The 25,933-nt window shown below is 47.2% G+C and overlaps 1 protein-coding gene across 1 annotated transcript; it reads right to left on the bottom strand.

Annotated features, from left to right (window-relative positions):
• Nucleotides 1–928: 928 nt before the first annotated feature.
• On the bottom strand, nt 929–3,926 carry LOC136500391 (fructokinase-2-like). Its single transcript, XM_066495732.1, has 4 exons — nt 3,606–3,926; nt 1,608–2,153; nt 1,375–1,491; nt 929–1,299 (listed from the first exon to the last, which is right to left on the bottom strand). Exons 1-4 carry the CDS (start codon nt 3,810–3,812, stop codon nt 1,168–1,170), a joined length of 1,002 nt encoding a protein of 333 aa, XP_066351829.1. The 5' UTR covers nt 3,813–3,926; the 3' UTR covers nt 929–1,167.
• Between the last annotated feature and the right edge of the window lie 22,007 nt (nt 3,927–25,933).

The following is a 25,933-nucleotide window of genomic DNA, read 5'->3' as shown; positions in this document are numbered from 1 at the left end:
ATATTTGATACGCTAACATCTTTTCAGAGCGGCAGCCCAACGACACCTTGCCTACACGTTTTAAATAGAGCGGAATTCTGAAACCGTATGGCCGCTGAAGAGGGGATTTTGAACTTTTGAGCGGTCAGAGACTTAAACAAAAACTTGGCAGTGGACTATAGAGAAATTTTTACGGGTTTTCAGAAAAAAAAACTAAATCTCTATTCAGAGATTTCAGCGTGTTTTCAGAAAAACTGAAACCATGCCTACTGAGATTTTTGTGGTTTTTCATTAAAACCAAACCATCTTTGCAGCCAAAGCGAACAATATTTGCACATTGGAGTCATACGCTGATCAATAGAAGCCTTTACACAATTCTACGTTTCCATCTTTTCAGAACGGTGGTTGATTATGAGGGGACACTGAACTTTTTGATCGGTCAGAGACAGATTTAGTGCAAAACAAGATTTCCGCGGGTTTTTCATGGTCGCTGAAGAGGGGATTTTGCACTTTTTGAGCGATCAGAGACTTAAACAGAAACTTGGTGCAAAACAAGTGAACTATAGTGAGCTTTCTACGAGTTTTCAGAAAAAAACTAAATCTCTATTGAGCGATTTCAGCGGTCAGAAAAAAAACTAAAATGCCTATTGAGAGATTTTAGCGGGTTTTCAGAACAACTGAAACCATCTCTACTGAGATTTTTGTGGGTTTTCATTGAAACTAAACCATCTTTGCAGCAAGGCGAAGTGGCAAACAATATTTGCACATTGGAATCATCCGGGTCGATCAATAGAAGCCATTACACAATTGCACGTTTTTTTTTTCATCTTGAGACGTTCCTTGAAAACTCACAATTGCATTCCTTGAAAACTCTGAAAAGTTGCATCGAAGGCATCGGATTACAGCAGCCTTCCTCACGACACAATGGAGATTTGAAGCTAAAAAAAAATTTATCCACCACGCATGCCAACATTTTATTAATGCCCCGGGCGAAAACCATGTTCTTCTCTCACACTGACACCACAAAAGCAGAAAAGCTAAATTAATTAACCCACCAAACCGTCTCAGCTTAGAGCAGAGACGGACGCTAACAACAATCTCCCTAATGAATTCGAATTGAGGACGTGGACGTCGAGGGGCGACGGCGAAGGCGACGTGATGGAGCGGAGTGGCGGCGTGCGTGAGCGTCTAGTTGGCCTTGGCGATGAGCTCCTGGGCGGTGGCGACCGTGGGCAGCGCCGGGATGGCCCCCTTCTTGGTGGTGCAGATGGCGCCGCAGGCGTTGGAGAACTTTAGCGCCTCGCGGAGCTTCTCCTCGTTCTGAATAAAAACAGTATGTGATTGATCAGAAGCACGTTCTTGACGACATTTGATGGAGATGGATGTGTGTCTTACGTGGAAGATGGAGTCGTCCTTGGCAACGTTGACGAGCAGGGAGCCGACGAAGGCGTCACCGGCGCCGGTGGTGTCGATGGTGTCGACCTTGAAGCCGGGCACGCTGCCCTTGAAGTCCTGAAAGCATTGGTACATTGGTGGACCATGTCAGTCAGCATTCCTTTCCTTGGTTGTTCATCTCATCCTCCAAAGAACAGGTCAGATCAGATCAGAAGCAAAAACAGCATACAAACCTTGGTGAAGTATCTGCAGCCCTTCTCTCCATCGGTCACAATGAGCAGCTTAAGCCCGTCAAACCAAAGCGACAGCACGTTCTTCTCATCATTGGCATCCCCCTTGGTGAGGAACGCCACCTCATCATCACTGACCTTAATAAAATCCGCCTCCTTCCAAATACTCAGTATCCCCTCCCTGGCGGCGTCGGGGGACGGCCAGAGCGGGAGGCGGACGTTGGGGTCGTAGGAGCAGAGGATGCCGGCGGCCTTGGCGGCGCGCATGGCGGCCAGGTGCGCCGACCGGACGGGGTCCGCGATGAGCGAGATGGAGCCGTAGTGGAAGATCTTGGCGCGCCGGATCAGGTCCAGGTTCAGCTCCGCCTCCGTGAGCAGCATGTCCGCGCTCGGGTTCCGGTAGAACATGAACTCGCGCTCCCCGTTGTGCTTGAGGGTGACGAAGGCCAGCGCGGTGCGCGCGTGCTGGTCGAAGAGGCAGCCTTCGGAGTTGACGTTGTTTTGCTTCAGGATGCTGACCAGCATGTGCCCGAACTCGTCGTCGCCGAACTGCAGGGCAGTGGAGTAGAGCCATTAGTTTTACAGATGCAGTTGAATCGAAGGGACCAAAAAAAAAACATAGTAGAGTACTGTGCAGAGTATGAATGGAGTGTGTGTTAATCTATAATCAGAGATGAGCCAACAAGTTTTGGCTTCCTCCATGTTAGTATAATAATATCAGAGCAGGTGGGGCAATTACATCACGTACATTGCTTAGTGATTAATAAGTAAGGTTAAAAAAAGAGTGTTTTTTTATCTATCTATAATATTATATGTAATGTAACTTGATATTAAAAATTGAAACTTTTTCTTGGGGGCTGTTGGAGGATCTCCGATTCTGACGGCCAACCGGGTGTCAGATCCGAGTCAGCCGGGACCCACAGGCTCTGAACGGCGTGAGTGCAGAGAGTGTGTATGCCTACGCACCCACGCGTGACCCCAAAGGCCAACGACAAGGACAACGAGCTGAGCTGGCCTAGTAGGTCTGGTCCGTCCGTGGAAAACCATCCCCACGTGCTGGGTCCCATCCCTCCTTGTTCGGCTGGCTTTAAGCCGACCGGCTGGCTTGTTCCGCCACTCACGAAGCACTGTTTACGTTTTGTTAGAATAGTATTTTTTTTTCACAACAATTAGTCGAAATAGTATTTTTTAGTCCTGCCGGACAGAGCTTGGCGATGGCGTAGGCGACGTTGGCGGGAACAGTATTTTTGCTTCAGGATGCAATATAACAACAACAAAGCCTTTAAGTCTCAAATAAGTTAGGGTAGACATGTTGTAGTATATAATAAAGAAACAAAAATATTTCCGGCTCAAACAAAATGACAGCACGCATAGAAAACGTTAAGATCTAAAATAAATTCAGTAAAGGTAGCCGGCCGGCTTCGGCTGCCGCCGTCGGTGATCGATAAGAAAGAAAATGTTGCAAGGCGACAAGAAGGCGCCCTCCCTCCCAACGAACAAAGGCAAGCCCAAACAGCTCCACTATAGTGGCATCCGTCCGTCGAATGACAAGGCACAGCTAGCTGCAACGATTTTGCCGCCCAAGAAATAGCCGCCGGTGCCAATGGTAACAACGCATACGCATCGGTCAAATTTGCAACTTGGAACTGAATAAAAATAGCAATAAAACTCATGCCATTCGCGAACTAAATGTACCCCCATGCACTCTATGAATGCTCAGGAGAAGTCAACGCCCGGCTTGTGCTACAGGTCGGCCGGCGATCAGGATCCGCGGCCGCCGCATTGCCAGCTACACAGCCATGGCGCGGGAGGATCATCAGATCCGGGTCCAGATCACGCGCCACACCACCAGATCCACCGGCCTGCCGCCGCCGGCCGCATCTAAGCTAGTAGTAGTGGATTCCTTGCTATCGGACCGGACCGGATCTACAAGACTTGCTGGCGCTATGCGACTCTGAGTGAGTGAGTAATCGACGGGACGGGAACGGGAACGGGACGTACCTTGCCGAGGAAGGCGGATGATCCGCCGAGCTTGGCGATGGCGCAGGCGACGTTGGCGGGGGCGCCGCCGGGGGCCTTAACGAAGCCACCGGACTCGGCCAACGACAGCCCGGCCACGTCGGGGACGAAGTCGATCAGCATCTCGCCGAACGACACCACCAGGTTGTTGGCCGCCGGCGCAGCTCCGCCGTCTCCTAGAGGCGCCATTGCTATCCTTGCTGCGAGGTGGCGGCGGACGCGACTACGCGAAAGAGATTGCTGCACTGCTGCACGCGATGCGAGAACGAGCGAGGCGATTGTGATGTGGAGGGAGAGGGGGGCGGAGGTGCCCGGGTTTTATAACGGAGTTCGCCGACGGGATCAGATTAAGATTACCGTCGTTATCCGATAATCATAACACCTCCTCCGCCTGTAAATAAAAAATACTAATAATTAGTAGTATCCTACTCGGAGTACTCCGTAGAAAATAGATAAATTTTCGATATCGATTTCTTTTTCTGCGCGGTGGGCCCGTCTGTTGTGTCAGTGCGTGCGGTGGCGCGGGGCCCACCGGTCGGTAGGAGCGGATTTCGGACGCCCCACAGGCCACAATCCTATCCTATTCCTAATTTCCTATCTTCTCCTCAAAACGCGCGCGGTAAATTTTATCTGGATTTTTATCCGATCCAATCCATCATCCCCTATATTTATCCCCTCCTTTTGACCTTTTCTTCACGCACGCGTTTTTTCTTCTTCTTCTTTTTCCCCTTCCCTTTAATTAATTAATAATAACTTGTAAAACAAGCCACAAACGGAACGGAACGGAGCCGATCCGAGTACCGTGTGCTTCTTCTGGTTTGGTAACGATGGAACGTACTACTCGGATCCATGGTGGTGGTGGAGCGGGGGAGGGATCCATGCTCGCTCATGCATGCATGCAAAGTTCCAAACTGTTGGGGGACTTGTAGTATGTGCACGTACGTACAACTTTTCTTCTTTTTTTTTTTTAAGAAAAGGGAATATATTAATATCTCAGCTTCTGCATCGACTAATGCATATGACTGTTCGTTATTACCAGGGGCGGACCCAGCACTAGGGTAGCCCAGGCCATGGCCCTAGTCGCGGCCCATGTAACGAGCGAGCAAATCTTCAGTTTTTTTGGCCCATCATTCCATCAAGCAATCCAACAACACAGGCAGCCCAGGCGAGCAACGGAGACAGGCGTAGGGGAGTCGCGACCGCCGCTCCACGGCCGGCGGCTCCACCAGTGCGCACCGGCGCGCCCTGCGCCCAGCCGACCAGTCGACAGCCTATGCCCACCGGCCCTCCGCTCCGCCTCCGCCGTCCGGCCTCCACGCTCCGGCTCCGGCGCGCCCTGCGCCCAGCCGACCAGTCGACAGCCTATGCCCACCGGCCCTCTGCTCCGCCTCCGCCGTCCGGCCTCCATGCTCCGGCTCTGGTGCTCCGCGGCGCAGCCTCACCCCTCCGCTGTGCGCTCCGTGGCGGGCTGGCGGCGCGGCCGGCTTCTCCTTCCTCTGTTCCTCAGCCAGTCAGCCGGGTGCCGGGGCCCTGCCTACTGTCAGCTGACCGGCTGACCCTGACCGGTGAGCCTCCTGCCCTCCTTCCTTGCAAGTTGCAATAGGTTTGGTCGTTTGGATCTGAAACTGATTTAATTCTAAATTTCTAATTTACAAGTTTCCAATTTCAACCATTTGATTCTAATTTCTCATTACAGTATACAAGATATTTCTTAGCTATTAATTGTATAGTTGAAGAACTTTTCTTACAAACTTTGCTTGAGAATAATTGTTTTCTGTGACATACATATGGTCCTATAGACTATGCTGTAGCTTTGGGTTTTTGGCCGCTAAGATTTGGCCCTAGTCTTGGCCAAATCCTGGGTCCGCCACTGGTTATTACAACCAAGAATAAAGCGGTCCAAAGAATCTCAAAAATAAAGTTTTGAGCCATAAAGACAACAAAGTTTTCAGAAACAACAACTAAAAAGCAAGTATGTTGCTAAATCTCTAGCCGTGTCTTGCAAACACCTCCATCGCAGCTGTCTCAATAGTCCTGCATCCCATCTTTATCAAATGGCGATCCTTCACCTTCTGTAGTAGGGACCAGTACTTGATCCAGTATGTCCCCTCGAAGATTACCTGCAAATAAGATGGTGCTAGAGTTTTGTCGAACACAATATCGTTCTGGGTCAACCAAATCACCCAACAAATGGTACTTGCACCCACAAGAATTTAAATTTCATTTTCCTATTTATCCCTTTCAACTAACTTGTAAATAAATTGTGTACACTTTGGAGGTGTTAGGTTGAAGCAAACATGAACAATTCTCCACATGAATTTAACATAATGACAGTCAAAGAATAGATGTTGTATGGACTCATTCGACGAACAGAAACAACACTTCCTGTCTCCTTGCCACCGCCGCCTCACTAAATTATCTTTTGTTAAAACTACACCCTTGTAAAAGTACCACATAAATACTTTGATTTTGAGAGGTAGTTTAAGTTTCCAAATTAAAGTGTTATACGATAAAGCTTGCACTCCTAACAAAGCTCTGTACATGGAATTGACTGAGAACAACCCATTCTGATGTAGCCCCCACACAAAGCGATCTCTCTGGTTCCTTAGGTGTACATCTGCAACCATAGTCACCACATTGTGTTATGCTTGCAAATTAGCACCCATTAGAAACCTCTTGAAAGCTACATTTAACGTTGTCGTAGACAGCACTGACCTTACAGATGCACTTTTCCTTCTCACAATGTTATATAGTGCCAGGAAGAGCATTTTCACTGGACGTGGTGTAATCCACGAATCCTCCCAAAAACGCACTTGAGACCCGTCACCTAGATCAAACCTACCCATCGAAAGGAACTCACCCTTGACCTTCACGAGGCCAGCCCAAAACTGAGAGTCCCCGGGCATGTATTAAACCTGTGTCAAAGTTTTGTCCCTTAAATATTTATTTGTAAGCAATTGTTGCCAAATCCCATCACCATTTAACAATTTAAACATCCATTTGCTTAGGAGGCACTTATTGTGGACATATAGATTTATGACTCCCAAACCTCATTGGTCTTTTGGTGTACATACTACCTCCCACTTTATCAATCTATATTTTTTCTTGTGTTCATCACTCTGCCAAAAAAACTGTGATCTAAAATAATCCAACTTCTTCAAAACCCCTCTAGGTATTTCAAAAAAGGACATTATGAACATGGGAAGACTACTTAGGAACGAGTTAATAAGAACAAGCCTCCCTCCTACCAACAACATCTTACTCCTCCAACAACTCAGTCTCTTTTGAAATCTTTCTTCAACATGTTTACAATCCTTATTCATGAGTTTTCTATGGTGCATAGGAATCCCTATATATCTAAACGGGAATGATCCTACATTACACCCAAAATTTTGTGCATATTCATTTTGATTAGCTTTGGCTGCTCCATAGCAAAACAATTTGCTCTTATGGAAATTGATCTTGAGTCCTGATAACTGTTCAAAAGCACAAGGTAGGAGCTTCATGTTTTTGGCCCTCTCTAGATCATTGTCCATAAAGATAATTGTGTCATCCGCGTACTGAAGGATTGAGAGTCCATCATCTACCAAATGCGAAACAACCCCTTGAATTTGTTCATCCTCTTTTGCTCATGAAATAAGAATAGCCAACATGTCAACCACTATATTAAACAAGATTGGAGACAACAGATCCTGCTGGCACACTCCTTTTCTTGTTTGGAAATAATGGCCAAAATTATCATTGACCTTTATTGCAACACTCCCTCTAGTCATGACTTTTGAAATCTATTCACACCAAATTGGTGAGAACCCTTTCATTCTGAGGACTTGTTGTATAAAAGCCCACTTTAGTTTATCATGTGCTTTTTCAAAGTCTAGTTTTAAGATTACTCCATCTTGTTTTTTCTATGCAACTCATGAATTGTTTCATGTAGGGTTACCACTCCTTCCATTATATAGCGTCCCGGAATGAAGGCCGTCTGAGACGGGCCTTTCAGCTTATCAGCCACTTTCAAAATTCTATTGTTTAGCACTTTCATAAAAATCTTAAAAGACACATTTAAGAGACATATAGGCATGTATTGTTGTATCTAGATCGCATCAGTGATTTTAGGTAATAGTGTAATTACTCCAAAGTTTAAACTATGAATAGGCAGTCTCCCTGCATGGAATTCATAAAAGAGGCTCATCAAATCTGGCTTCACAACATCCCAAAAGAACTGGAAAAATTCGGCGAGAAAGCTATCCGGGCCAGGTGCCTTGTTATGTTCCATATCGAAGACTGCCATTTTGACCTCCTCCTCCTCCCTGAATAGAGCCACCAATACTTCATTCTCCTCCTACAATACTTGAGGTATGTCATGCCTCAAGGTCTCGTCCGTTGAGAAAGAATTCTGTATGTGAGGTCCAAACAGTCGTTTATAATATTAAGTTATATAATCTTTCAAGTTCGCATCCCCAACAATAATTCCTTCTTCCTGTTCTAACTATAATTTTTTTGTTTTTCTATGTCTCCCATTTGCCACCAGATGGAAATACTTAGTATTATCACCCCCTTGCAATAACTTTGTTGCTTTTGATCGTTGGAGCCAATAGATCTCCTCCTCTCAGCAACTTAGTTAATTGCCCTTTGAGATGATGTCTAATCTCCACCTCTTAAGGTGACAACAAACTTGTTTCTACCTTTCTATCCAAGACATCTATCTTGGCCAATAGGTCTAGTTGTGCTTCTTGTTTTTGGAAACCAAATTTCTAGCTCATCCTCTGAGGAATTGTCGTGGTCTTCTAATCTTATTTTGCCACCATTCCATGGGTGATCTACCCCTATTCTCAAACTCCCAAACCTCTTTTACCAGTTCAGAGAAACCATCCCTTATCAGCCACCCTAGCTCGAATTTAAAAATTCCTAACGTTGCCTTTGTGAGATGGTTCCCCTCCATCTAGTAAAAGTGGTGTGTGATCTGAGATTTCTTGGGTGAGTGCCTGGACAGTAGCCAGCGGAAACTTCTATTCCCAGTCTGTTGTTACCAAGATATGGTCTAACTTTTCATAAGTTGGAATTTCTACATAATTAGCCCACGTGTATTTTCTACCCGGCATCTCTAGTTCCCTTAAATTCAAAGCTTCAATGATAGCATTAAACAAAAGTGGCCACTTATTATTATATCTTGAATTATTTTTTCAGACGGGTTCCTAATGATATTGAAATCCCCCTATTAAGAAAGGTAGATCCTCACAGCTAGTACACACTCAGTACTAACTCTTATAAAAAGTGTTCTTTATGCTCCTCTTGTGCTGTGCCATTTACAGACAGAAGGGCCCATCGAAAACCGTCTGCCTTATTTTTTAAGATAAACTTGATATGATAATCACCCTCGACAATATTTTCTACTTTGAAACATTCTTGATTTATTCCCATTAGCATCCCTCGGACATACCCCGAAGGCACCGCCAATGCCAAACAAAATCAGCCCCCGCACAAAAAATTTCTAGACACTGAGTCGAGAAACTATTTCTATTGGTTTCTAATAAGGCGATAAAATCAAGTTTATTAGCTTCGGCCACATCATGTAAGAAAGTATGTTTAGCAAGGTCGCGTAGACCTCTGCAATTCTAGAACACCCCTTTCATTAGAATATTTTTTTCTTTGCAGGTACCTTCCTACTGAGGACTTTATTTTTCTTCCTATTCTTTGCCACCTTGATGGGTATATCAATAAGTACTCCATCAAGGCCCGCACTATTATCATCCATCACCTCCTTCGTCAAGTCACCGCAGAGTCGATTGATAGTGGAAGTATCAGGATCGATCTCATCCTCCTCTGACTCAAACTCTTTATCAAGTGAATTAAAAGCATTAGAAGGTTTCATTCTTTCCCTTTCTACATCTTTGATTAGAGCTACAGACTCAACAATTAAATTTTCTTTGTCACCCAAACTGATCCCCACTCCCCTTAAGTTTTGCTCAATACGAACATTAGAAAAAGAACAAACTGAATTTACTTTTGCATTACCTTGGGGTTCCTCGAGGTTTTTGACAGCAACTCTTTTTTCTGCCTTCTCAAGAGAGTCTACCTCAGCCACGTCCGCATTCCACTTGCTATGCCGCACTGGGGTAAGCTCTCCATCTGATAGAACTGCCATTGTCATGACACTCCCTAGCTCTTTCTTTGGCCTGCCATCGGCTAACAATCCGGCTTCTACCATGGCATCTAGAAGGGTCCCAAGGTGTTGAGCATCATCCGCAATCAGTCCTACTACTGCCCCATTGGACTGTCTCATTGAGGCCTCAACTTGTTCCTCATCAATCATGGAAGACGGCTGGTTGTAATTTTTGTGTGGGTCGAGAGGTGCAGCCACAGTAGCCGTCATCATTGCACCCATGGCCTATACCCCTACCCCTTTTGTGGGCTGCTGTGTTTTGCTCACTGAGCTGCTCGCTGTCCTCTCCTCCTGCAACTTCAGCTCAGTGTAACACCCCTGGTGTTACGGACTTAGTTGGCACAGAGGTTAAGGCCTAATAAACCCTAGTGAATACGTTTTCCAAGTTTCTACAATGAATTCTCACATGAAATGGCAAGGTAAATTTTGTGTGACTCGCCTTTGTGAATAAAGAAACAAATAAGTGTTGCTAATCAAATTGCCTTGGTGCTTAAAAGCACTTAAATAATCTTGGGAACAAAAGTTGATTAGGGTTTGTTTTGGAAAAGTATGAAAAAGTGCTTAAAAATGCCTGATAGCAATTCTAGTAAATAAATAATGAATGGTTTTTTTATTCGATTAAGCAATGAAAAACAATTTTTATAAACAAAAATAAAATATAACTTGTATTTAGTACTTAAATAAAATTTGAAGTACAAGTTTAGTAGATGAAAATGCAACTTTTGTTTTGGTAAGTAGATGTTGCTCAATAGTGTTTTTGATAGCTCAAGAATTGAATGTGGAATTCAATTTTAGCTTCTAGAACGAAAATGAATTAAGTTTCAAAACCTAATGACGATGCCGTTTTGGTATTTAAATTTTGATTAAATTTCTTAAACACTAGATCCATGTTTTTGTACTGTTGGTTGCACCATAGTGAGTACCTTAGCATGGTGTAGTTCATGGACTAGTTTGATTTTGCATTGGCATTGTAAAAATTGTCCAAACCTCCTTAGAACGTGTTGTGAACCATGATTTGGTGCTCAGTTCGCGAACCGGTGTTCAGCGTGATGAACTCATGTTGGCACCTCCCTATCTCCCTCTCTGGTCGCTCTCTGGACGAGATATTTGCTTCGCCAGTTGGGTGATAGTATTGGCTTTAGGTTAGTGCTTTCGGTTGAACCTCCACCAAGTTGGGTTCGAAGTTTGGCACGCTTCAAAATTCATGCAAGCACACGGTTCGGCCGTTTGGACCTGGGGATGCAGTCACCGTGCCTGGTGTCACATTCGTCACGGGCTCTCTGTACTGCTGCTGGCCTGTGACAGAACCGCCCAAAATAACACGCTTTCGGAGGCGCTCGTCTTCCACTAGACACTAAGCACCTTGAAAGTGAGCTACATCGTATTGTTCCGTCGAGCACACCCCAAGGGAGAATTCGAAACAATTCACGTTTTACATCCAGAATCCAATAATGAGTATGAGCTTATAATACTTAATCCATTTCATACAACAAGAGTTCTTGGAAAATATTTATTACAATACCAGAGTTCAGAGTGCGATAATTAAACAGCGGAATGAAAATAAACATCTAGCGGAAACGATACAAGGATCTGTCTATGCCCACCAGAAGAATCCTCCACACAAGAGCTACTCCTCAAGCTACACCTGCAATAGGGGTAAAATAAACCCTAAGTACACAATGTACTCGCAAGACTTACCCGACTAGTGGGAATAGTTTCCCGACTCTCAAGGATATGATAGGCAATATGGGTTTGCTGTTTTCTTTTTGTTTGCGGAAAGCATTACTAATAGTTCATCCTTATAGTCAAGTTTTGTTAGCAGTCATGATTACTTCATTAGGTAACCATTCTAGGTAAGCATTTGTTCTACTTTTAAACAAGGGTTAAGTAATGAGAACGATTTCACCATCTTTTATCTTTCAGTTCTTACTACGGTGCTAGACCATAGCCAAGTCATACCATCTCACAGGAATGGCGATTCATGAATCAATGTATCCCAGCTGGGTACCCCAAAATACATGCCCTATTTGTACCCCCAGGCACAAACAAGACCAACCCATTCCACTCCTATCACGGGGTCTAGGTCCCTGTCCAAACTTGGACTCCAAGCCCCCACACTTGAGACCCAGTCTCAACATAGTGCTTAGACCTCCACCTTTCTCCACCTCCAATCAGTCGATCCGGAAAGAGCCGGAACCCACGACAAGAGCATAACGAGCCTTCCCGCTCCCATAAGCAAGTATATGCTCAAGATAAAAAGTCTGTGACCTGAGTAACATTCACAACAGCGAACGGTCCTTAATCGACACGAATAGGGAAAACAGTGTAACCAAGCTAAGCCCTTTTGGCCGCGGGACACAACCTATTACACCCACCAATACCCATACCATATCCCTACCATTTCTCCATTTTTCCTTTCATCATTTTATTATGAGAGTAATAATAATCCCCTATTGTGAGCAATGGCAGGTTACTCACTCTACCGATGACCTAAGCATAGCATCTACTCGAACCTACACTAGTAAGACTCTTAGGACAGGTATATCTATGCATGTGGTTTCCATAAAATTCCTATAACTTAAATGCACAACACATATATATACGGTGAATTATAAAATAGAGGTTATGCACCGGGGCTTGCCTTGGGCAGACACGGTGCTAGCTGAGTCAGTCAGTGGTGGCTCCAGGACCTCCTCCTGCACGAGAATCTCCTCCTCATAGTCCTCGACGATCTCTTTGAACTTGTGATCGCCGGTGGTCACGATCTCCGCCAACTAGTTCTCTACATACATGTGATGATGATGCAACACTTAGCATTTAGGCAACAACAACTCTTAAAATAAGAATACACATACTAAGCTACTAAGATAGCTCTAATGACTAAGATACTAAGCTAACTATCATTTTCATAAAGCAAAGTGTTGGGTTCAACTAACAAACCCTTAGCTTGGCAATTTAAGGATATATCTTTATTTCTACTAGTGATTTAATATATATTGAAACAAAGAGCATTTAACTACCCTAATGCTTAGTCTATTCTAAAGCTACAAAAAATACAGTGTGCACATAATAATACAATAAACCTGCTATAAAAATTTCAGGATCAAAACTATCATCAATTCACCACAAAAATTCCTACAATAATTAACTTAATATTATTAAGCATTCTCAAATGATTTAATAGCTCATAATGTCAACACATATAAACATGAACTAAATACACCAATAATTTTAGGAACCTAATAAAATTTGTTTCATAATTTTTGGATACCTACATGATTTTATATTAATTACCAAAGATTAGCTCAGAAATTAAATTAAAAAACTATTTTTAATTCCTTAGGAAAATAAAAAGCGAATCTCCCGCTCAGCCCACACGTGTGGCCCGCGCGACCTAGCGCGCGCAGCGGCCAGCTGGTGCGGCCCACGCGAGGCCGGCCCGCTCGCGAGGCGGCCTGCGGCGGGGGAGTCCCGCGCGTGTTGGTGCTTTTGCAAAAGAGGCCTCACACTTCTCCCAAATCATAACTAAGTGCTAACACTATTTCCCCCTCTCTCAGACCTTCTCACTTAACCCCTCGTCCTTTCCCTAATTCACCTACGTGCCGGTGGCTCAGTGCATGGCAGCGTGGCGGATGGCGACACAGCATGACCACGCCGGCCACTAGAGGCTCACGCTGGCCCGTCGGTCAGGCCTACCTTTGACTACGATCTAACTGCCTACACCAAGCAGCACGCGAGGCGGCGGGACACACTGGAGCGACCTACAGCGACGCGCGGCCGTCTGCGACGGTGGCGCGGCTATCCCGGCGAACCCGAGCACCTAAGAACCTAACTGGCTAGCGAGAGAGCATCAGTAGACTACCATGGACCTAGCCGAGGTGACGGTTGGGGTGGATGATGGCGGAGGAGGTGTGGCCACGTGCGGCCGAGCCGTGCGGCGGTACACCACGGTGGCATGGTCACATCAGTGGCGACAGGGAGGTGGTAGCAGTTCCACTGCACGTGCATAAGGTGGAGAGGGCGACAAGGCAAAGCTAGTGGTGCAGGTGAATTGGCTCGAGAGGGACGGTAGGAGGGCTGCCCTCGTCCACGGTTGGACGTGGCCTTATTGGCATGGCGGCTGGAAAAGCGCCAAATTGGAGCTTGGCAATGCCTTTTTCATGGTTGGGTGGGGTCGAGCTGTGAGAGAACTTGATGGAGAAGCCGCAGACGTGCTGAATTGAATGGAAGTGATCACTCAGTGGCCAATTTGATGGCGTGGCTCGACAGCGGCAACAGAGGGAGAGAGAGAGAGAGAGAGAGAGAGACGAGGCGACAAGTGGGCTCGTCTCGACCTCGCTTTGGCAGGACGTGACTGGCGTGATCTAGGTGCGACTCACGTGCAGACGTAGTAGACATGCATGTGCGCGCGGCAGTTGCATAAACGACAAGGCGACGACAAGCACAACCACGTGCGCATGGTAGTGGCGGCATCGAACTGGGCCGATAGCAGCACAGAGGTGCAGAGGGAGGCGTAGACATGACGATGAGGCGATGGCACTGGCAGTAGCTACGTCGTGGTGCGGGGCGAATTAGCGGTACGACAGCGTAGTGAGGAAGGCTACAGCGTTGCCCTGCCGTGCGAGCAACAGCAACGGCTCCACGCGGCAAAGCCAGTGGCAGCCAGGCCAGGGCAGTCGTAGCCGGACACGCGTGGCAGCACGTGCGCGTGCGTAGAGTGAGCCAGTGTGGTGATGTCGCGCCCCCGAGACGTGGTGACCACGCTCACCTAGTGAACTAGCCCGAAATCACGTCTTGCATGAATTTTAAAGTGCCTATAAAAACTAAATGGTTGCTCTGAAACCTAAACCATCTTCACCACGCTCCAGAGGGGATATGAGGCTACCAACCTGAGCTAAAATACGACACCACCTCCTAACTTGATTTCACAAAATAAATCGCCAAACATTGCATTGTCTAACTGTCAACATACTTGAAAATATTCTAAAATTTTGAGCTGAACTTGATTCCAAATTGCATTTCTAGGCTATTAAAAATGTTGGCTAGCACTATTATTTTTCGACGACAAGTATTTCATTGTCATCTACAAGGTTCATATTCCAAACTTTATTTAGCGCCACATATATGTTCTATAGCATTTTTGTTAAAAAAAAATTAATTTTAAACACTAATTGATACATATGAGTTATGGAATAGCTTATCATTTAACATTTTTTGATCATCTAAAGTTACCAAAATGTTATCTACACATTTCGTCACATACATTATCACATAAACATGATGCCCATGACATGATTTAGTAGTTTGTTTAGGGTGTAACACTGAGGGTGTTACATGGCCGTTGCTACCATGTGTGTCAACGTCGCGCGTTGCCTGGCTTACCTTGTGACTGTGGCCACTGTCCCACTGGGCAGCCCTTGTGGCCATCGGCTGCACGCCGAGCTAGGCATGGCCGCAGCCGCTCTTCACCATGCGTGAGTTGCTGCCAGCCGTGACATTGGTTGCGCACACATGTAGGGCTACACCCATACTCTCTTGTCACCTCGATCACTGCAATGCTCGCCCTCCACCACTCAACCCACCTACCACGTCCTGCTGTCGACGCCGTTGCGTGGCCTGCCATGCTGTTGCTTGCACATGGCCACACACAGGCACATCTCTATGGCTCCATCCGAGCACTAACAAATGCGCCTCCTGCCCCTTGCTCGTGCGATCATGTCCCTATGCTACCGTGCCCTTGTTGAGTCTTGGCCGGGCCACTTCAGCGGCGACATGGCAGTGGCAATGCACCGTTCTCTCTCCCTTCATAATCACTAGCTCAAGGCTTCTCGGTCCAATTCCTTGTGCCAGTGAGTAGCATAGGAAGTTAGCTAGGTGCCCCATTCTCATCGAGCCCAACCATGGTCTGTCGGTGGCCAATTTTGGTTTCTCCTCGCCGCTGGTCATGTGCGCCGCTGTGACTAAGAGATTAGGGATAGAGCCCTATTCCTCAGTAAAGGTTCAATGAGTCGTCCCTTTGAGCTCGCCTTGTTCCCCTCGCGCTGCTGCTCATCTCCATTTGTTCAGTAACAACGTGGGTGAGGACCTGATGTGCCGGTGTTCGCCTCAGAGTGTCGCCGCCGGGCTCACGCGCATGCGGCCAGGTCATCTCGGTCCTCCTCAGCTTCAACCATCACCTCAGCATGGACCGCGGTGAGCCTCTAATGCTTCCCCACTGCCTTTACACTCTGATTAGCACCCTAGGTCATCAGAATGATTTCACCGCCGTGTGGTTCAACCCAACATCGAGGATAGGTTTCGGTAGTGCGTCGTCGAGATTCCTTCCGCTTCGCATCGCTACGCGTTGGCTCGTAGGTCCCCATCAACCGGTTAGATGCGTCGATTAGGCCCTTAGTTGGCCAGCTTGGCCACGTAGTGTTGACCTAGGCTACGCCAGCAAGTGCGGTGGCATCGGGGACCACCTCGTTGTGAAGACAGGATAGTTTGGGGGCTTGTTTGCAAAACCGCTGTCGGTAGGAATAGTGCGCATAGTAGTCGTATTAATATCTAAAAGCTTGGGGGTTTCTGGAAAGCCACCGTCGCACGTGGGCCTTCCGGTTTGGGACATCGCTGGTCCATTGCGCCGTGCACGAGGCTGCGCCCTACGCTGGGCCGCTAGGCTGCCGTGCCAGAATTGGTTGCCGCCGGCCCTTTTCCTTTCTTTAAGCATTTTCTAATTTAGTTTCTAAGGCAAACTTGTAAATTGAATATAAATTCATGTAGTTGGCCAAAAATTATGAAACTAATTTTGTTAGGTTCCTAAAATCATGATCTATCTGCTAATATATCTTGTTCACATAGTTTCATAGTATTTTCAGGAGTTATCTAATTAAATTGAGATGCTTAATATTGTTAAGATATAAACTTGTAGGAATTTTTGTAATAAATTGGTGATAGTGTTGGGTCTAAAAATTTCACAGTAAATTCTTAATATTATTAGGCGCTCAATGTAATTTTTGTAGCTCCATAATAATTAGTTTGCTAAGATAGCTAAGGAGCCCTAGTTCGAATATATATATTAAATCAAGGAAATAAAGAAACACCTTGAGAGTTTAGAACTAAAACACTTGTTAGGAAATAACACCTTATTCAATAATGTGGATACGTAGCCTAGTACGTTAGTCATTCGAGCTAGCTCGTTAGCTTGAGAGGCGTAATCATATTTTTAAGAGTTGCTGTCGTCGTTGATTAATTACGTCTCTGTGTTGCTTCCATGTATATCATAATAGGAATAACGATGAATCATGGAGTCAACCGGAGTAGCAGAAAAGATGGTGCCTTGATGATCGTGTCACCACGATGGAGTGCTAACCTTTGGTTATATCTTACCTAGACAAGCCCCGGTGCATAACCCAACCCCTATTATTCTATACTTTATTTTATGCTTGTGCATTAAGTTTTATGGAGTTGAATGAAAACCACTTGCATATATATATCCTTATCCTATGAGTCTTACTAGTATGGCAGGATCATGTAGCTGCTATGCTATAGGACTCCGGTAGAAGTTGAGTGATTACCTGCCACTCGCAAGAGATAGGAAAGATATTATTGTTGTTATCATCGTATTACTATCACATGGAATATATATGGATGATAATTGGAGACTGGCCGAGATTGTACATTGGATTTGGACTTGGATAGGCAACTGAGCGAGGCTTCGGTTGCATTTGATCCACCTGAGTCGATTGAGGACTGTCCGTTGCTGTGGATGGTAGTCTGGTCAAAGACTTATTATCTTGAGCACATACTTGCTTATGGGAGCGGGAATACTTGTTACTCTCTTATCATGGGTTCTGGCTCTTTCCGGATCGACTTTTAGGGGTGGGTATTAGGTGGAGGTCTAAGCACCATACTGAGATCGGGTCTCAGGTGTTGGGGACTTGGAGTCCAAGTTTGGATGGGGACTTTGACCCGTGACAGGAGTGGATTGGGTTGGTCTTGTTTGTGCCTGGGGCACAAGCATGGCGTGTGTTTCAAGATACCCAGCTGGGATATATTGATTCGCGAATCGCCGTTTCTTTGAGATGGTAACGATTTGGCTATGGTCTAGCATCGTAGTAAGACCTAAAATATGAAAGATGGTAAAATGGTTCTGATTGCTTACCACATGCTTGAAAGTAGCATAGGCGCTTACCTAGAATGATTAGCTAATTAACTAAAAATAAGTGCTAAAAACTTGGAACATAAGGATGTACTATTAGTAATGCTCCTTACAAATGTAATAAATCAGCAAGCCAAATAAGCCTTGCATATCTTTGGAGTCTTTTACTTTTCTCCCGTCGGGTAAGTCTTGTTGAGTACAATCGAGTACTTAGGGTTTCATTCCCCCTGTTGTAGGTGACAGGTGGATGCTAGAGCTGACTCTTGTGTGTAGAAACCTTCTGGTGGGCTCAGAAAGGATTCCTTTCATGCTACAAATCGTAGTATTTATTTATAACCCTCACTAAAGGTTTTTATAAGAAAAGATGTAAAATCTGATAGCATATCATGTATATAAACATCCACTATGTTAATGCTTCACCATGTCATTAAATAAATCTTTGTTTTCGCTGTAACTCTGATCATATGTTTATTTTTCGCTGCAAGATAAAACTTGTGAATCTGAAGGGTGTAAACTCATTTACATGTAAACAGTTTTAATTCCAATGTTGCATTCAATTTGTTTAAGAACTCTGATGTTGTAATAAAGTGATGTAAGAAATGGCTAAGAATGTTGTAAGCTTTATCCTCTTATTTATGATCCTGACAAAAAATGTGGATTTTTGAGCTCTCCTTGTGGGTGGGTTCGACGGAACGGCATGATTTAGTGCACTCTCTTGGATACTTAGTATCTAATAAAGGACAAGTACACTTGGGAGGGCATTAGATCAGGCGGTTCTGCCATACTCAGCCCCCGTAATCAACTTGCCACCCGGCCTTGCTAGCTGTGAGAGCCGCTGCAGCAAGCGCGCTGGTGCCGATGATGCCCAAAAGAGCCTAAAGCTGCCAATGAGGCTGCAGTCCTCACATTCACCGAGTGACCTTTTTTCACTCCTACAAAATCACGCGCCGCCTGACTAAGTTCATTCTCTTCGCCTAATAAATCATCCTCTAAAAAATCAATGTCCATCTGTGCCTCAGGAGCATTTACTTCTTTTCCAGTTTTGCTATTATTCATTGCATTTTGTACACTTGCATCTGAAATGCCATTGTCACCATGATTTTGTGTCTCCCTCATCTCAGTGTCCTTTTGTGCCCCATTGCCATGATCTTCATTCCCACCACTGTGGGTGTTCCAGATGCTCCGCAGCCCAATATTTGGTAAATAAGGTTCAACCTCGAAAATCAACTGGAAGTACCTATTACCAATGATGACATCTAGCTTGGTTGGAATTGCTTTGGGTTCTAGCACAGCCACTGCAAACCGCCCAAAACTATTCACTCCGGTAGTCACCATGTCTACATCTTGAGTAACACCAAAAGGACTTCCTAATGCCCACAGAATCATATATTCCTTTAAAATTGTTGGGAGGTTTAGAACTCGCATCCAAACCACTGGTAGAGCATATCCAAAATATTCCTCATCTTCCTTAAATTCTTGAAACTTGAGTCACCCCTTCCTTCATTTCTGCATTGAACCTTGTCATCTTTGTTAGATCACCTTGAACTCAAAACCATTGTGCCATTTGACTTCCTAAGCAAAAGTATCAGAAACCAACACACGTAAAAAAGCAGTGACATCCTCCTCTGTCAGATTTTTGCTAGAGGTCGAGATCAGAGCCATTCTCGAATCTCTCTTTGTCGGCTGAATTGGTGCATGTGGAATATGAAAACTGGCAAGTGCACCCGCTGCCTGACCAACCAACTGGGCTACTAGTTTCGGTTGCTTGGGGACCGGGCACCGACTCATGTGATGATCAGAGCTTCTGCAAATTTCACAAAACACTGTCGCCATACATTCAAACATTAGGTGGCCCTTCACTCCACACCTTCTCCATAACCGCAGCCCCCGCATTTGTCATTTCAAGCACTGAGATGTTCTCAACCCGCACATCACTTGGTCTAGCAGCCGAAGAGGAACCCTGCAAAATTTGAGACCCTTGCATCTTATCGGCGTTGACATGCTCAGTCCCAGTTGTCCCTTTTCCTATTAGCTGCTGCTCCTCCTCATTGGCAAATTGTTGCTGCTTCAAACCCTGCCCCAACTGTACCGATGATGGTTGGGCCACTGTGGAGTGTACGCCCCGAATACCCACGGCAGACCACATGGGCTACGCCCCTAGGGGTGGCCTAGCCCACAAGAAGAAGCCTTGCGAGGCACGACTCTGCTCGGCGCCTTCCGCAAGACATCGGGAAGATATCCTGAAGATAATATGAGATCTGTTAGGATATGTATGATCCCAAGATTCCTATAATCAGTTATTACTTTCCGGTTATCTCTTAGATCTAACCGACTTGTAACCCTGCCTCCCGGACTATATAAGGCGGGCAGGGACCCCCTCTAAAATCATGGCATATCATACGATAGCTAATACAAACCAATAGACCACAGGAGTAGGATATTACGTCATACTGACGGCCTGAACCTATCTAACTCGTGTGTCTCTGTTGCCTTCTTGTTCTTGATCTCACGCTCCTCTACCGATCAATCTACCTTCGTGGGATACCCCTTGGAGGACTACCAATGATATTCTGTCGACAGTTGGTGCGCCAGGTAGGGGTGAGCGTGATGTTTCCTTATCGAACAAGATGGCTTTTTCCACAGGCTCTTCGTCCCTTCCACAGCCCGACCAGATCTTCACGGTCGGATCCATCTCATGGATCATCAATGCTGACGGAGTCGGAGAGCTCCTCGAGCCAGAGCAGATCATTTCTGCGCCGGCCATCCCTGCACCTGCAACTACAGATCCAATCTCGGAGGTGATTCCGAGGTCTTTTTCGGCAACAGCTCGCCGTCCGCTTCCTCGCTACCAGAGGAGGCCGATCAACAACGATGATCTGATCGAATCCATCGATCGGGTCGGATAGAAGCTCGCCGATGGTCTCTTCGTCGCTGAATCGGCACTGGACACTCTGGTTCAGCGCCGACCACCCTCCGATCCAGATCTATCGGAGGGTGCTCGGGAAACTACAAAGGCTATGGCCCTACCCTTCGGATTCTCCAACACTGCCACCGCTTACCAGCACTGCCCTAAGGGGCAAACTCGCCGACCAGATCGTCTCAGCTCCCGTCTGTCAACATGCTACACTTAGGCCGGAGCCCTGGAGCGCACCTCCAGACCATCCTAGAAGAAAACTCTAGGCTCTGAGTCTTAGGGCTCTACGGAGACCCTTGCTGAAACCTTCTCCGAATCAATTTCTCCTTCCACCCTTCCGGGGTGGTGCAATCTTCAACGTCAGCATCGACAGCCCTCCTCAGAACGGCGAAACCGAGGAGGAGCACGTTGCTCAGGAGAACCGAAACAGTCAACCGCGCGCAACGGCGAGAAAACGAGGCAGCCATCGCAAGGGCCGAGGCTGCTCGGAATAATCGGCTTGACTCTCAAGGAAGACCGCTCCCGCTCTACCGCGACCTCGACGAAGAATTTCTCCAGCGTCGACTGGCCACGACGTCTTCAAGACTCCAAGCGCTAATTTGGCAGTAGCCGCCAACGAGCTCAGCTCGTTTCCCTCAAACGCCCGAGCTCGCCAAGATCGCCGCCATGCTTAAAGCGGCTCACTGTCAGGTCAATGAGATCCGCAAGGATCAGAGACCTTCGTGCTCTACGAGCATGATTCACCGATCAGCTGCGTCGAGGTCCAATCGCTGCCCAAGTCAAAGCCGTTTCGCTGACCAAGTCGTTACCTCTCCAAGGGGGACCCAGGGGGCATCGCGCCGAACACCATCGCCAACACGACCAGGAGGTCGAACAGGATGCTAGAGTACATCTTAGCAACCTTCCGGGATGCACGGCGGCGTATCGAGCACCGTCGCTTTGGTTGCCATGAAGACGAAGTACGTCGCCGCTAGGATTATGAAAGGGAGTACTGGTAACCCTGGACTTCAGCCCTCGAGCCTATCCCTGACCACAACACCGCAGATTACTGGTGTCGACAATCCTGAGGGGCCTCCGGCTTTCACAAGGGCACTCCAAACGCTTCGATGGCCCCAGTGGTTTTAAGATCACCGGGGTCGAGCCCTACTGAAGGAAGAATGAACCCAACTCAGTGGCTGCAGGCTTATGCCACTGCCGTCCATGTCGTGGGAGGAGACACCAGTGTCATGGCAAATTATCTCCCCATCATGCTCACGCCACCCGCCATGAGCTGGTTCACCAGCCTTGCGCCGGACTCCATTGGCTCGTGGGAAGAGTTGAAGAAAGTCTTCACCGACAACTATATGGCCACGTGTACTCAACTCGGCACGAAGCATGATCTTAGCCGCATCAACCAGAAGCCATCCGAGCTCCTCCGTAGCTACATCTGGCATTTCTCCAAGATAAGGAACTCTATCCCCAACATCACAGAAGCTGAAGTCATGACCGCCTTTATCCGAGGACTCCACCATCATGAGCCTTGCTCCAAATTCAACCGTAAGCCACCGACCAGTATCGGCGAAATGATAACTACCGCCAACCAGTATGCTGATGCAGAGGAAGCCGAGGTGCGCTTCAACGAGGATGCAGGCACTCAGCGACCACCTCACCGATACGATGATTGCCCCGACGACCGACGTCACAATGACCGCCGTCCCGACGACCCCAGCTATCATCGCGATAGCGGCCGTGATCGAATAGGAGGACATAGGCCTGGCCAAAATCGCCGTCGGTGGCCAGAACACATCTTCGCCGCCGTTAGTCAACCATGCGCCAAGCGTAACTACGACAAGCAGTACCAAAAGATACTCGATGGCCCGTGCCCTCTTCACAAGAACGCCAAACACAAGATGAAGGACTGCATTGGTCTAGCCAGGGAGTTCTAGGACAAGAGGCTCAATGACGACACCAACAATGGAACAGGCGGTCGCCGACCGCCTGGGAACAACAACAATGCCTTTCAGGACCATGATAAGGTGGTCGCCACCATCTTCGGGGCCCTCGCCTCCACTGAGAGTCGAAGGGAACGGAAGCTTACCGCTCGATGAGTGCTCGCCGTTGCTTCAAAAGAAACTACCACCGACCCCAGCTATCGCCCATGGTCCGAGATCCCCATCACCTTCAGCAGGGCTGACCAGTGGGCAGACATACCATATACAGGGCATTTCCCCCTCGTCCTCGATGTAACCGTCTAGAAAGTGCTATTTAGAAAAGTCCTTATTGATGGTGGCAGTGCTTTGAACCTACTCTTCGTCGGAGCCCTAAGGGAGTTGGGCCTCGCGATATCAGATCTCACACCCTCGGACTCCTCCTTCTGGGGTGTGGTACCTGGAAAGGCATCCAGGCCACTTGGAGAAATCACCCTACCAGTACAGTTCGGCACGGCAAGCAACTACCGCATCGAGCATATCAACTTCTACGTTGCCGACTTCGACACTGCCTACCACGCCATACTTGGCCGGCCAGCTCTAGCCAAATTCATGGCCATATCGCACTACGCGTATCTGGTGTTGAAGATGCCTTCGCCTGTAGGAGTCCTGGCTCTATGGGCCAACCTTTCTATCGCCTACGCCTGCGAAACAGAGAGTCTCGCTCTCACTGAAGCCACCAACCTCTCCATCTAGATGGCTAGCGTGGTCGCCGAAGCCAAGACAGTACCCACCGATGACATGGAGATTCCAGAGCTAGAGCTTCCCCGCGCCTCCGCCTAAGTCCAAGGAAATCAAGGAGGTCGGCCTCAGCCTCAATGACGCCTCCAAGACCGTGAAGATTGGGGCTCACCTTGACCCCAAATAGGAAAGCGCGCTCGTCTCCTTCCTACGTGCCAACGCCGATGTGTTTGCTTGGAAACCTACAGACATGCCGGGGGTACCACGGGAGAAGATCGAGCACTCCTTGAATGTCTCGCCGACCAGCCAAACCGATCAAGCAGAAACTCTACCGATTCGCGCCAGACAAGAAGGAGGCTATTAGGGTAGAAATAAAATGGCTCTTAGCTGTCGGGTTTATAAAAGAAGTGTATCATCCTAGATTGGTTAGCAAACCCTGTTCTCGTTCGAAAAAAGAATAAAGAATGGAGAATGTGCTGTTGATTATACTGATCTTAACAAACACTGCCCTAAAGACCCCTTCGGCTTACCTCGGATAGACGAGGTTGTAGACTCTACCGCCGGCTACGAACTACTCTCTTTCCTTGACTGTTACTCCGGCTATCATCAGATCTCCCTCAAGGAAGAAGACCAGATAAAGACGTCGTTCATTACACCTTTCGGTGCATACTGCTACAAAACTATGTCCTTCGGACTCAAGAACGCTGGGGCTACCTATCAAAGGGCCATTCAGATGTGCCTCGACCTAGCAGATCGGCCACAACGTCGAAGCCTACATCGATGACGTGGTCGTCAAAACCAAGACAACCGACAACCTTATCGCCGACCTCGAAGAAACCTTCGCCAATCTGAACAAGTACCGATGGAAGCTGAACCCTTCAAAGTGCATCTTTGGAGTTCCATCCGGTATACTGCTGGGCTACATCGTCAGTGCTCAAGGCATCGAGCCTAATCCTGACAAGGTCTCCGCCATCACCAATATGAAACGGCCAACGTGTGTCAAGGATATACAAAAGCTTACAGGTTGCATGGCTGCTTTAAGCCGCTTCATATCATGCCTCGGCGAAAAAGGATTACCTTTCTTCAAGCTCCTCAAGGCCTTCCGAGCACTTTTCCTGGTCGGAGGAGGCTGACTCAGCTTTCGAGCAGCTCAAGTTGTTCTTAACAAAGCCGCCGATCATGACGGTGCCAAGGCCAGATGAGACTTGCTAATATACATCGCCGCCACTTCTCAGCGTCGTGAGCACAGCTATCAGTCGTCGAACGCACGGAAGCCAGGCACGCTTACAAGGTGCAACGTCTGGTCTACTTTATCAGTGAAGTACTTAATGAGCCAAAAACTCATTATCCTCAGGTACAAAAGCTGTTATATGCAATTCTGATTACGTCGCGCAAGCTTCGACATTACTTCGAATACTACAAGATCGCCGTGGTCACTGAGTTCCCCTTGGGGGACATTCTTCGCAACAAAGAAGCCAATGGCCGTATCATTAAATGGGCTGTTGAGCTCGGCACCTATTCCATTGAATTCAGAAGCAGACCTACCATTAAGTCACAAGGCAGCTCGCTGACTTCGTCGCTGAATGGACCGAGATCCAAGAGCCCATCGCCGCTGCTTGCCCCGAGCACTAGGTGATGTACTTCGACGGCGCCCTTAACATCAACAGTGCTGGTGCAGGGCATTCTGTTCATTACGTCCGACCAAGGATAAGCTACGTTATGTTCTTCGGATACACTTCCCGGTCTCCAGTAACACCGCGGAATACGAAGCATGTCTCCATGGTCTTCAGTATAGCCATCGAGCTCGGCGTCAAACTGCCTAATGGTGTACGGGGACTCCGCATTGGTTATCAACCAGCTCAACAAAGACAGGTCCTGTTCCAGCGAGAAGATGGATGCTTACTGCGTCGAAATCAGAAAGCTTGAAGGAAAATTCTATGGTATCGAGTATCACCACGTGGTACGTGACCAAAATCAACTCGCCGATCACTTATCCAAGCTCGGTTCTTCTCGCACCGTGATCCCTGCTAGGGGTTTTTATTCAAGATCTCCTAGCGCCATCCATCAAAGAAGATAAGGAAGTTGAAGAAGTTCCCCCTAGCCGAGCAGTTGGTACTTGTGGTACCTTCGCCGGTCGCCGATTGGAGGGAGCAATTCATCAAGTACCTCACCAGCGCCGAGGTACCCACAGACAAGACTGAGACTGAACGCCTAGTTCGAAGGAGCAAGCTTTACGTGCTGGTGGATGGCAGCTTGATGAGGAAAAGTGTCAAGGAAGGGATACTGCAGAAATGCATCACCCAAGAGGAGGGAGCGAAGCTGCTTCTTGAAATTCACTCTGGTTCCTGCGGCAACCATGCGGCCTCGAGAACGTTGGTCGGCAAGGCTTTCCGAGCAGGTTTTTATTGGCCCACAGCCATCACTGATGCAGAAGATCTAGTCCGACGT

Source organism: Miscanthus floridulus, chromosome 13, assembly GCF_019320115.1.
Source record: "Miscanthus floridulus cultivar M001 chromosome 13, ASM1932011v1, whole genome shotgun sequence".
In the NCBI taxonomy this organism is placed as follows: domain Eukaryota; kingdom Viridiplantae; phylum Streptophyta; class Magnoliopsida; order Poales; family Poaceae; genus Miscanthus; species Miscanthus floridulus.
This window is presented reverse-complemented; position numbering and strand designations above follow the sequence as displayed.